The 10,967-nt window shown below is 48.5% G+C and overlaps 1 protein-coding gene across 1 annotated transcript; it reads left to right on the forward strand.

The window, feature by feature from the left end:
* Positions 1-8,534: 8,534 nt before the first annotated feature.
* Positions 8,535-10,707, forward strand: LOC123065226 (probable aquaporin TIP4-2). The gene is made up of 3 exons (XM_044488569.1): positions 8,535-8,793; positions 9,642-9,892; positions 10,011-10,707. Exons 1-3 carry the CDS (start codon positions 8,667-8,669, stop codon positions 10,377-10,379), a joined length of 747 nt encoding a protein of 248 aa, XP_044344504.1. The 5' UTR covers positions 8,535-8,666; the 3' UTR covers positions 10,380-10,707.
* Positions 10,708-10,967: the final 260 nt, after the last annotated feature.

A 10,967-nucleotide genomic window follows, 5' to 3' on the forward strand; every position in this document is an offset into this window, starting at 1 on the left:
ATGCTACCGTCGGCTATGACTATACCTGACCGCACACCACCGGTAATCTCCCATCGATGATTCTCGGTCGACCGTTACTACAATAGGTGACGGTACTGACGGCTGTCATCTTTGCTCACCATGCCAAGCCGATGATAGCCGTCGGCTATTTCTTGGTCCATGGTCGACTCACCATGTCGAGACGATGCATATAGCTGGTCATGCCCAACACCACTGGTATCAATAATGGTCGTATATTTATCCCGTTGAGTTTAGTTACAGCTGAGAGGGTGCCTAACACCGTTGATATTGACAACGGTCGATGGCATATTTATCCCGTTGAATTTAGTTATAGCGGAGAGGGTGCCTAACACCATCGGTATTAATAATGGTTAACTAAGCTTAACTAGTAATCAAGTTTCAGCAAAGATCGTGAACTAACCACATATATGATAACATACCTCCATGGAGGTCGCCCGCTATTGGCATTTAGAGCCCTCGTGAGGCTTTTGGCGGGCAACCTTCATGGATGTAGTTATTTTGAAAAAATAGATAAACATGTGTATAATATTTCACAATGAATTACATTGTGATGAGAGCTACACAAAGAAGAGGAAATTGTGCATGTCTAATAGCGAACAGTGCCTATACTATCATCAGTTTGACAATTGTGGTTTGTCTTTTTGTGTAGGTCTCACCATAATGTATTTCATCTTCAAAATTTACACACATGTAGAATACATTCATGTAAACATGTATGATTTTTTAAAGATAACTTTAAATTATGTTTTTCTATATTTTTTTTAAACGACCTCCATGGAGGTCGCCCGCCATTGACATTTAGCGCCCTCAAGGAAGGCTATTGCCGAGTACTACAAGGTGGGGTTTTCTGTGGGGGTGAATCCAGACACGTAGTGGATAGCCAGTATAAGAAAAGCATAAGAATCAAATCTTTATGAATTTTCATTCTATAAATTCCCAAAAAATGAGTTTAAAATGAAAAAAAGGAAGAAAAATAGGATACTTTGTGAAAGAATCAGGAACAACTCACATGGATATCTTAGACTTTCAAAGTGGAAAACATACAAGAGGGGAATAAAATCATAATTATACTAAAAAACTGCTTATTTCAGTCCACAAGATGTTCTAACTTTTTGTGAATCCGTTGAATATAGACACATGTTAATGTGTTTATTCGTCATTTTGGTCCCTCCGTAGTTTAAAATGTCTTATATTTGTGAACGGAGCGAGTAAATTTGAGAAAACAAATAGTTTGTGTTTTCATATTAAGTTTTTTTGCACAATACAATCGCAAATGATCACATACATGCATATACACTCCCCCTATGAAAGTAAGCATGCACACCACACTCCTATGAGCACCTCCAAGATACTGAGCCGACACAACATCTTCAAATCGACGAAGTCACCAAATACGCCTCGTAGTTGAAGGAAACGTCTCCTCCTCACCAAAATGCCTAAAATAAATCCAGAAAAATGGGAGCACCGGTAAAGTCTAGAACTTGAAACCTGGTGGTTGGTTCCACCGGCCATCTGAGCAACGATCAGTTCACCATGTTAAGTTGGTTGACCGGTGTGCAAAGTACAGTCACGTCCTACCTTGCAGTGGTATTTTTGACAGAAAAAATATATACATGTTTTGTACTGGTTACTTACAAATCAAACTTGTCTGGATTTGAAGTCAAAAACCTGCATCGGACTGGGGTTGGCGGCGGATTTTCGTGTTTTGACCCTTTTAGCGAAGAATTTCAGGATCTGGCCCTATTTCAATTTATTTTTTTGAAATCTGACCCTTTTTCCAACTGCCGGGGGCTCAGCAGTAGGCTTACATAGCCTACCGCCATGGGTCTCGGCAATCCACGCCAGTAGCGCAAACGACCGCCGTCCCCCTCCGTCCCACCCTATCGTTGTTGGTCCTGGCGGTAGGGTGTCTAATCCTGGCGGTAGGGTGTGGACAGTTATTGGGCGCGGCCGGCCACCCCACCCCCTTCTCCCCCACACCCAGCCGCCCCAAGAACGTCAGTTCTTCTCTCGCCCCCTCTCTCATCTCCTCCACTTCTCCCCTTGGATCTACTTTGTTTCTTTATCGTTCTTGTGGATCGAAATGGCCCCGAAAAGAGAAAAGTAAGCTCCTCCGATCCCTCAAATTAGTTTTAGTCAAATAGCTTCCGATTTAGTCCTCGGTGGACGATAAAAGATATCGCACGGCTGGAGGAGGATGCCCCTGAGGAAGAGGCCTACCAGGCCAGCATCAGAGACATGAGTGGATTTAGGAGTTTAAATCCCCTGATCAACAGAGTGGTAAGTTGTGTTCTTTTGTCCTGAACCGGCGGTTTTATATAATTTATGTTGTATGTCATTGTGACTCACTTATGCCTTCACAGTCCGGCGAGCTGAACGGATGCATCTTTGATGGCTCGGATGCACTTGGTCGTGCCCCCGGGAACGGAGATTCTGAGAACAACATGAGGGAGACGGTGAAGGTAACATTTATGCCGCCTAGAAATACCCTGTGTTCTTGTTCATTTGCAACAATAAATCTGATCAGTATTATGCGCTTCTTTCATCATGACTGCAGAAGTTCATGAAGCGTTGTCGCAAGCTGGTAGGCCTGCTTGGGTGCGCGGGCTCGGTTGAAGCTCATGATCCTGCAGTCACAGGGGGTAACATCGCTTCATCGAGCCATGTTGCCTCGGCGTCTAGGTTGTTTGAGGAGGAGGAGGTGGTGGAGGAGGAGGAGGCCCATGAAGAAGAAGAGGAGGAGGAGAGCAATGGGGAGGAGGAGTACGATGAAGATTACGGACCTCCACCAACTCAACCATCTCAGCTTCCGAAGAGAAATCAACCAAAGAAGGATTGGCAAAGTCCATCCCCATTCCAGAAACCGATTCCTCGAGGAGGGCGCAAGAAGCCTGAAGAGACTGTTCTAAGAAGAACGATGACCGTACCTCTAAGAGGGGAAGAAGCAAGTAATTGCGGTCTTGGCTTGTTAGCCTGCTTGTGTTAGTTAGGGAGAAACTATGTGGAACAGTGGAACCGTTTGTTGGCTTTGCGAAACTGTTTGTGAAACTACTTGCGTTAGTTGGGGTTGTCAAACTATATGGACAAGTTTGCTATTTGCTATTTGTGAAATTATGTGAAACCGTTTGCTATTTGCTATGTGTGACATGTGTATTAGTTCAACCTTTATTAACATGTGAGCTATGCATATTTTGCTATTTGTGAAACTATGTGAAACTACTCGAGTGTGATACATATTATATTGTGTGAGCTCTGCATATTTAAGGCTCTTAAATATATATTATATTGTATTCTTTGTTGTGATAAATTTTTAGAAAAATAAAATGCACTGAAACTTGCAAAATTTTAAAACCAAAGACCCTACCGCCAAGCCCTTGGCGGTAGGATCTCACAACCTACCGCCAGGGATCTGCGGTTTTCGATTACAGCAAGTTTCCACGCAAAACCCCTAGGACCCTACTGCCACAGGGCTCGGCGATAGGGTCCCATAACCTACCGCCAAGGCATGTGGCGGTAGGGTGGTGTGCTGGCCGTTACTTCACGGCTGTGGCTGTCTATACTACCGCCAGTACCCCTGACGGTAGGTTGCCTGACCCTACCGCCGAGCCCTGTGACGGTAGCAAAAGGATCTAATTTCAAAAAAAAATTAACAGGGTCAGATCTTGATTTTATTTGCTAAAAAGGATCAAAACACGAAATTTTGCCGGGGCTGGCCGGAGAGGAGGACGTACGTGTTCCAGCTTTTTTACCATTGTGATCTGCAACTGCAACAGGGAAGACACCAGGCGTGACCTGTGTGCAGTGCACCTGCATGCTCCAGCTGAAGACAACAGGGTAAGCAGGGCGCCAGGAGGGCGGAGGAGTGGGATGGTGAAGAAGAAGAAGATGAAGTAGAGAAGGGAGAAGAGGTAACTTCACCATTGAAAAACAAGCAAGGAATGGTCAGAAACGCAGTGTATCAGTTTAATGCCCGGGGAGGCAATGGGAGCCGTACTGGGCCTGGAAGAGGCTATGACAGAGGGAGAGAGAGAAACCGTGAGAGGGTGTACCGTCGAGTGGAGATGGGGACTGAGGGCCGCACCACCACATCAAACCAGCTGATGATCCTGGATCAGGACACTTGGAATAAGAAGAGAACTATGGAAGGTGCCGAGCCTAGTACATCCAAGGAAGATAGTAGGGATTCAAAAAAGAAGAAGGCCGTTGAAGGAGGAACTACTAGCGAGCAGGCGGTGGCTGATGCACAGCCCCGCCTGGAGCAATGAATTGCATAACGTGGAACTGTCGCGGGCTTGGGAACCCGGAGACAGTTCGTGAACTCCACCATCTGGTGAGGGTTGAAGCGCCCACCTTAGTCTTCTTATCGGAGATGAAGGTTGAAGGAAATAAGGTAGCAGGGATGAAAGCAAGACTTGGGTTTGAAGGTTGTATCACTGTCAGCAGCAACGGGCTGAGCGGAGGACTTGCCCTTTTCTGGTCTCGAGAGGTGGATGTGAAGCTCAACAATTTGTCAAATCAGCATATAGATGTTATGGTGAGGAATGTGGGTAGCGACCAGAAGGAGTGGCGTTTTACGGGCTTTTATGCCAAAGCAAAGAGGAGTGAACGGAGTGAGAGTTGGACACTTCTAAAGTGGCTACGGTGTCAGAGTGATGTCCCTTGGCTGTGTGGCGGGGATTTCAATGAAATAACAGACAACATGGAATATTTTGGAGTCAATGAAAGAGCGAAATGGCAAATGCAAGGTTTTAGGGAGATCATTGATGAATGCAAGTTTCAGGACTTGGGGTTCAATGGAATCCCGTACACGTGGGATAACCGTCAGGAAGGTGAGGCGAACGTGAAGGTACGCTTGGATAGATTCCTAGCAGACACGGGTTTCATACAGTTGTATGGAGATACGGGAGTAAGACATGTCCCATCCCCACAGTCGGATCATTGCATGCTAGTCATTAAAATCAAGAAACTGGTGGACTTCGAGGATAGCGGATCTCGCCGGTTCGTTTATGAGGAGGCATGGAGAAGGGAGGAGTCATATGAGGCCACGGTGGTGGCTGCATGGGAGAAGGGCGCTCTTACACTTGATGACCTCAACTCCTCTTTAAATAACATGCAGGGCCAACTCACCGATTGGAAACAAAAGAAGTTTGGAGACATAAAACGAAAACTAAAGAAAGTAAGGAAGGAGTTTGAGAGGGAGAAGGCGAACTCACTGTATCATGGTTCGTCCAGAAGGGAGAAGGAGCTAGCAAGGCAATTGAATGATCTTCTGTTAAAGGAGGAGATTATGGCAAGAGCGCGGTCGAGAGCTGACTGGCTCAAGGCCAGCGACCGGAATACCGGTTTTTTCCATGCTCAAGCATTAAAGAGGAAGCATCAGAATAAAATCCTGGTGCTCGAGAAGCAAGATGGAATGGTTGTGGATAGTAGGGACGAGGTGCGAGCTGAGGTACAAAAGTTTTATACACAGCTATACACAGCTCAGGAGGAGGTGGTCATGGACGAAGTGTTGCACCATGTACCAAGGATGGTGACTGATGTGATGAATGACCGGCTGGATAGACCCTTTTGTGCAGAAGAAGTTGAGAAAGCACTGTTTGCAATGGCGCCGACGAAGGCGCCGGGAGCGGATGGTTTTCATGCAGGTTTTTACCAGCACCACTGGTCCCTTATAAAGGAGGATGTAACTCGCTCAGTTTTAAATTTCTTAAACGGCGGGTACATGCCGGAAGTTATTGACAGAACTGTCATAGTGCTTATACCAAAGGTCAAGAACCCGAGGAATATTACACAGTATAGACCAATCTCTCTCTGTAATGTTATTTACAAAATCTGTTCCAAGGTGTTGGCTAATAGGTTGAGGGAGATTCTGGACGAGATCATCGCGGAGGAGCAAAGCGCCTTTGTTCCAGGGCGGTTGATTACAGACAACGCCATCACAGCCTTTGAATGCATCCATGCGATGAAGAGGAAGAGGACTAAGCAAGGGTGGTGTGCGGTGAAGCTGGATATGATGAAAGCGTACGACGGAGTGGAGTGGCCATATCTCCAAGGAATCATGCTCCAGCTGGGTTTCTCAGAGGAGTGGGTATCTCTTGTAATGAGATGTGTAAACTCGGTTACTTTTCAAGTGAAGATGAATGGAGAACTGTTGCCCTCTTTTCGCCCATCAAAAGGTATTCGGCAAGGTGATCCTGTTTCCCCGTACTTGTTTCTTCTATGTGGGGAAAGGACTCTCATGTTTGTTGAAAAACTATGATGTTGGATGGATCGATAGAGGGATAAGGCCGGGGTTGAGAGCCCCTTGGATTTCGCACCTCTTATTTGCGGATGACTGTTTAGTTTTTATGAAGGCAGATTCAAGGAGTGCACAAAGGTTGAATGAAATTCTTCAAGCTTATCATTTGGGGTCAGGGCAATGTGTAAACAAAGCCAAGAGCTCAGTTTTTTCCAGCCCTAACACACGGGCGTCGACGAAGGCAGGGGTCAGGAGTAACTTGCAAATATATAGAGAAACCCTTGCCGAGAAGTACCTAGGCTTGCCCACGGCGGCAGGCCGGGTTACAGAAGGAAGTTTTGTGCACGTCAAAGAGCAAGCAAGGTCCAGAGTGCAAGGATATTGCGAGAGGCTCATGTCAATCGCGGCTAGGATGGTTCTCCTCAAAGCAGTGATTCAAGCCCTACCAGCCTACTCTATGAGTTGTTTCAAACTCAATAAAGGCTTATGCCAGAAAGTCACGGCAGTGATGTCAAAATTTTGGTGGGATGAATCTCTTGATAAGAGGAGAATGCACTGGCAATCATGGGAGAAGATGGCTGTTTCTAAGTCAAAAGGAGGCTTGGGTTTCCGGGATCTGGAGTTGTTTAATGACGCGATGCTCGCCAAACAAGCGTGGCGATTGCTGGACAGACCGGACAGTTTATGCGCGCGTGTTCTCAAGGGTAGATATTACCCAGATGGAGATTTCTTGCAGGCAGGTTGCCCTGCTAGCGCTTCCGCTACGTGGAAGGCGATAATCATTGGCAGAGAAGTTCTCAAGAGGGGTTTGATACGTAGAATTGGTGACGGAACAACTACGGAAGTATGGCATGACAACTGGATACAAGGAAGCAACACCTTCAAACCTGTATGCAATATGGGTAGTGATCCCATACATCTTGTATCTGATCTGATGACGGAGGAGGGCGAGTGGAATGATGAAATTATCGAGAGAACCTTCATTGCCCCAGATGCAAATGCTATCATGAACATGCCAAGGCCGCGGGTAGCCATACCTGATTTTTGGGCATGGGGCTATGAGAGGTCCGGGATCTTCACGGTTCGATCAGCGTACAGAATGTTGATGGGAGATCGGGAAGAGGTTTTGAACCAGGTTGGCAGCTCCTCCCAAGGGGAGGAGGTGTGGAAATCATTATGGAGGCTGAAGGTCCAGCCCAAGATACGAATTTTCTGGTGGCGGGTCCTTAAAGGATTCCTGCCGGCGAAGGAAGAGTTAGGCCGAAGACATATAGGGGAAGATTATACTTGCCCAATGTGCGGCAATAAGGAGGAATCGTTGTTTCACTCTCTGGTTACATGCAATCATGCCAAACTGTTTTGGATAGAGGCAGAAGATTTCTTCGAGTTCAAGATACCAAAACTACATCCAGCGACGTGGTCGCGGGATTTGCTTGGTCCCAGTTTCATTGGGAGAGACCGGGCGGCTGTCATTATATCAGTCATGTGGGCAATCTGGTCAAGCAGGAACAAATACACCCATGAGGAAGTCAAATATCAGCCCGGGAGATCGATGGTCCTAGTGAAGGAACTCATCCAAGCTATGTACATCCCGCCCAATACAGAGGGGAGGTGTATTATGAAGGAGAGATGGAAGCCACCGGGAGCTGGTTGGTTGAAGATCAATACGGACGCTGCGCTGGATGGAAACGGGGTTTCCTCAGCGATCGGACTAGTGGCACGGGGCCATGATGGAGAATTGAAGCTCGCGAGAGGCCGCAAGCTGCCCGGGGTTACGGACCCGTATTGTGCAGAGCTGCTAGCTGTGAGGGAGGCTGTGCGTCTGGCTATGGAGAAGGGCTGGACGCGGGTGATCATCGAGACGGACTGCAAGACTGTTATAAACGAGTATATGGCAATGGAGTGCAGGTCGACGGGTAGCCCAATCATCAGCGAGATCAAATCCTATCTCCAACACTTTCAGGGGTTGCAACTAAAATTAGCTAGCAGAGATGCCAATGAGGTTGCTCACTGGTGCGCCAGAGAGAGTCTGGATAGTGCTTCGATTGTAAACTTTTTCGATGTTTTTCCTGCTTCATTGATTGCCCTAGCGCAATTGGATGTAAACCGTCTTATTAATGAATAAAGGCCTTGAGGGCGGTTCTCAAAAAAAGCTGACGTCGTACGTGCACAGCTCTTTTGCACCGCATGGAAGAATATTTGAGGCGCGCCATTATAGGCTTTTGACTTGCGAAATTAAATCCCCGGTACGAAAACACCCTGCCTATATATAGCCGGCGTCTCCCAGTGAACGAGCACACACAAACAAACATCCAGCGCGCTCGGCATCGGTCGATCGGTTCCTCCTGCCTTGGCCATCCGCTGACAAGATCATCGACAGGCGCCTCCCCCCAGGGATCGATCGAAGATGCCGAAGATAGCGCTGGGCCACCGCCGCGAGGCGTCGGACCCCGGCTGCCTCCGGGCCGTGCTCGGCGAGCTCGTCCTCACCTTCCTCTTCGTCTTCGTCGGCGTCGGCTCCGCCATCGTCGGAGGTACGCGCAGTGCTCCTCCGTCCACCTAATGCCGGCTAAATCTGTTTGTTCCGTGCATGCAGTGCACACACCCTGAAGCAATCGTTCTATAATTTTCTATTGCTTTGTTTAGTTAGTTACAGCTAGGTGGGGCACACACACCTACCAAGTACGGCACGACACGTGTGTTTTGCCCCGTAGAAAAATGGAAACACCTGTGCCAAGTTTGGATATCGTAAAAAAATGACAAAGAAGGCGTCTGAGGAATCGGTTGAGGTAGAAAGTGACAGAGTAGAACCAGTAGGTTCTGAGCGGTTGGTTCCTTGCCACGTCGAAGTCTCAAAATTTACAGCACCAATGCTTGCATATATTACACTGGTTTTTGAAGCTCGCACGTCACCAATGCTTGCATATATTTACAAAGGGTTGATGATTTGCCCCATGATTTGTCTCAATGGCAGTGGCTCCAGGCCCCACCCGGCAGTCTCTCAGGGGAGATAAATGATCAAATGAAGAAGTAAAGTGTGGCAAAAGATCAATCTTTTCCTTTTTTTTCTGGCAAAAAAGGGTTAATATTAAGCTTAATTTCATCAGTTAATAAAGTATCGGCATGCATATGTCATCTCGCGGCGGCACTGTATTGTATAGACTTTAATCAAGAGAACACCTGATCGAGAGATATGTCGCGACCAGCTAGAGCTTCAGATTAGTCATGTCCAGTGCTCCCGTGAAGATACCTTTCCATTATGTTCCTTCCATATCACCCGCATTTGCGGTGTGATGGCACGATCGTCTTGAGAAAAAGCAGTGTTGAACCAGCGTTTCAGGATCCGCAGGCTGCTGATTTCTTTTGTGTGTTTGTTAATCAGGACAAGCAGTCGCAGCCGGAGGCGACACGTCGGCGGCGTTGATCGCGGTGGCGCTGGGCCATGCGCTGGTGGTGGCGGTGTTCGCGACCGCAGGGTTCCACATCTCCGGCGCCCACATGAACCCGGCCGTCACGCTCAGCCTCGCCGTTGGCGGCCACATCACCCTCATCCGCGCCGGCTTCTTCGTGCTTGCCCAGATGCTCGGCTCCTCCCTCGCCTGCATCCTGCTCAGGGCCCTCACCGGCGGACTGGTACGTCGCGTCGATCCTCCTACATGTCACATGCATGCCAGCCTGACAACGTCAAGGCACTGCCACAGTAGTAAGTGCCATTGTTGACGATCTGTGCGTCCGGCGTGTCACGCTGCAGGTCACTCCGGTGCACGCGCTGGCGGCGGGCGTGGGCCCGATCCAGGGCGTGGTGGCGGAGGTCGTCTTCACCTTCACGCTGCTCTTCACCATCTACGCCGCCATCCTCGACCCCAAGAGCTCCGCGCCAGGGTTCGGCCCGCTGCTCACCGGCCTCCTCGTCGGCGCCAACACCATCGCCGGCGGCGCGCTCACCGGCGCGTCCATGAACCCCGCGAGGTCCTTCGGGCCGGCGCTGGCCTCCGGAAACTGGGCCAACCACTGGGTCTACTGGGTCGGCCCTCTCGCCGGCGGGCCCCTCGCCGTGGCCGTCTACGAGTTCATCTTCACCGTCCCGGCGACGCACCAGCAGCTTCCGACGGTGGAGTGAAAGGAGCTCGTCCTCCTGGGGAAGCTCTCGGTAAGTTGTGGGCCGTTGGATGATCGACCGCTCCGACCAAAGCTGTTTTCTACGGTATATGATACATCGAGTGTTCAAGTGTGTTTGCCCCGCGTGTTTGAGGGCTGCTTGATTTGTGCGTGATGGGTCGTGTGAAGAATATGCGTGCGGTGCGTGCACGCATGTGCGTCTCAATGTTTCGTTCGGCCAATGAGCCGTGGAAGTAGCAAACATTGTTTCTTTCACCGTAAGTTTGTAAGTGTATAAGGCCTCCCCGTGCATGGAAATATATGTGGAATATACATATCTGTTATTACTATCTCGTTGTATCATTTTCTGCATTCATGTACCGATTTGCAACTACTCCCTTCGTCTTATAATATAAAAACATTTTGAGGTGCAAAAGGCATTGCCGAAGGGAGTAGTAGTCAACTATGTGCTAAAGGCACTGCACTCGTTTATCGTTGAAACAGACTGTTCCGTGGCTGCTCAAATGCTTACGAATGACACGCTAAATAGATCTTCAGTGGCTGCTCTAGTCGAGAAAGGGAAACAACTCAAGTCTGTGCGTGATTACTC

The sequence above is a fragment of the Triticum aestivum genome, chromosome 3B (assembly GCF_018294505.1).
Source record: "Triticum aestivum cultivar Chinese Spring chromosome 3B, IWGSC CS RefSeq v2.1, whole genome shotgun sequence".
Classification (NCBI taxonomy): domain Eukaryota; kingdom Viridiplantae; phylum Streptophyta; class Magnoliopsida; order Poales; family Poaceae; genus Triticum; species Triticum aestivum.

Coding starts and splice junctions, on each gene's coding strand:
- LOC123065226 (XM_044488569.1), top strand. CDS start 8,667: ATGCCGAAGATAGCGCTGGGCCACCGCCGCGAGGCGTCGGACCCCGGC. Junction 8,794..9,641: donor CGGCTCCGCCATCGTCGGAG/GTACGCGCAGTG, acceptor TTTGTTAATCAG/GACAAGCAGTCGCAGCCGGA. Junction 9,893..10,010: donor GGGCCCTCACCGGCGGACTG/GTACGTCGCGTC, acceptor GTCACGCTGCAG/GTCACTCCGGTGCACGCGCT.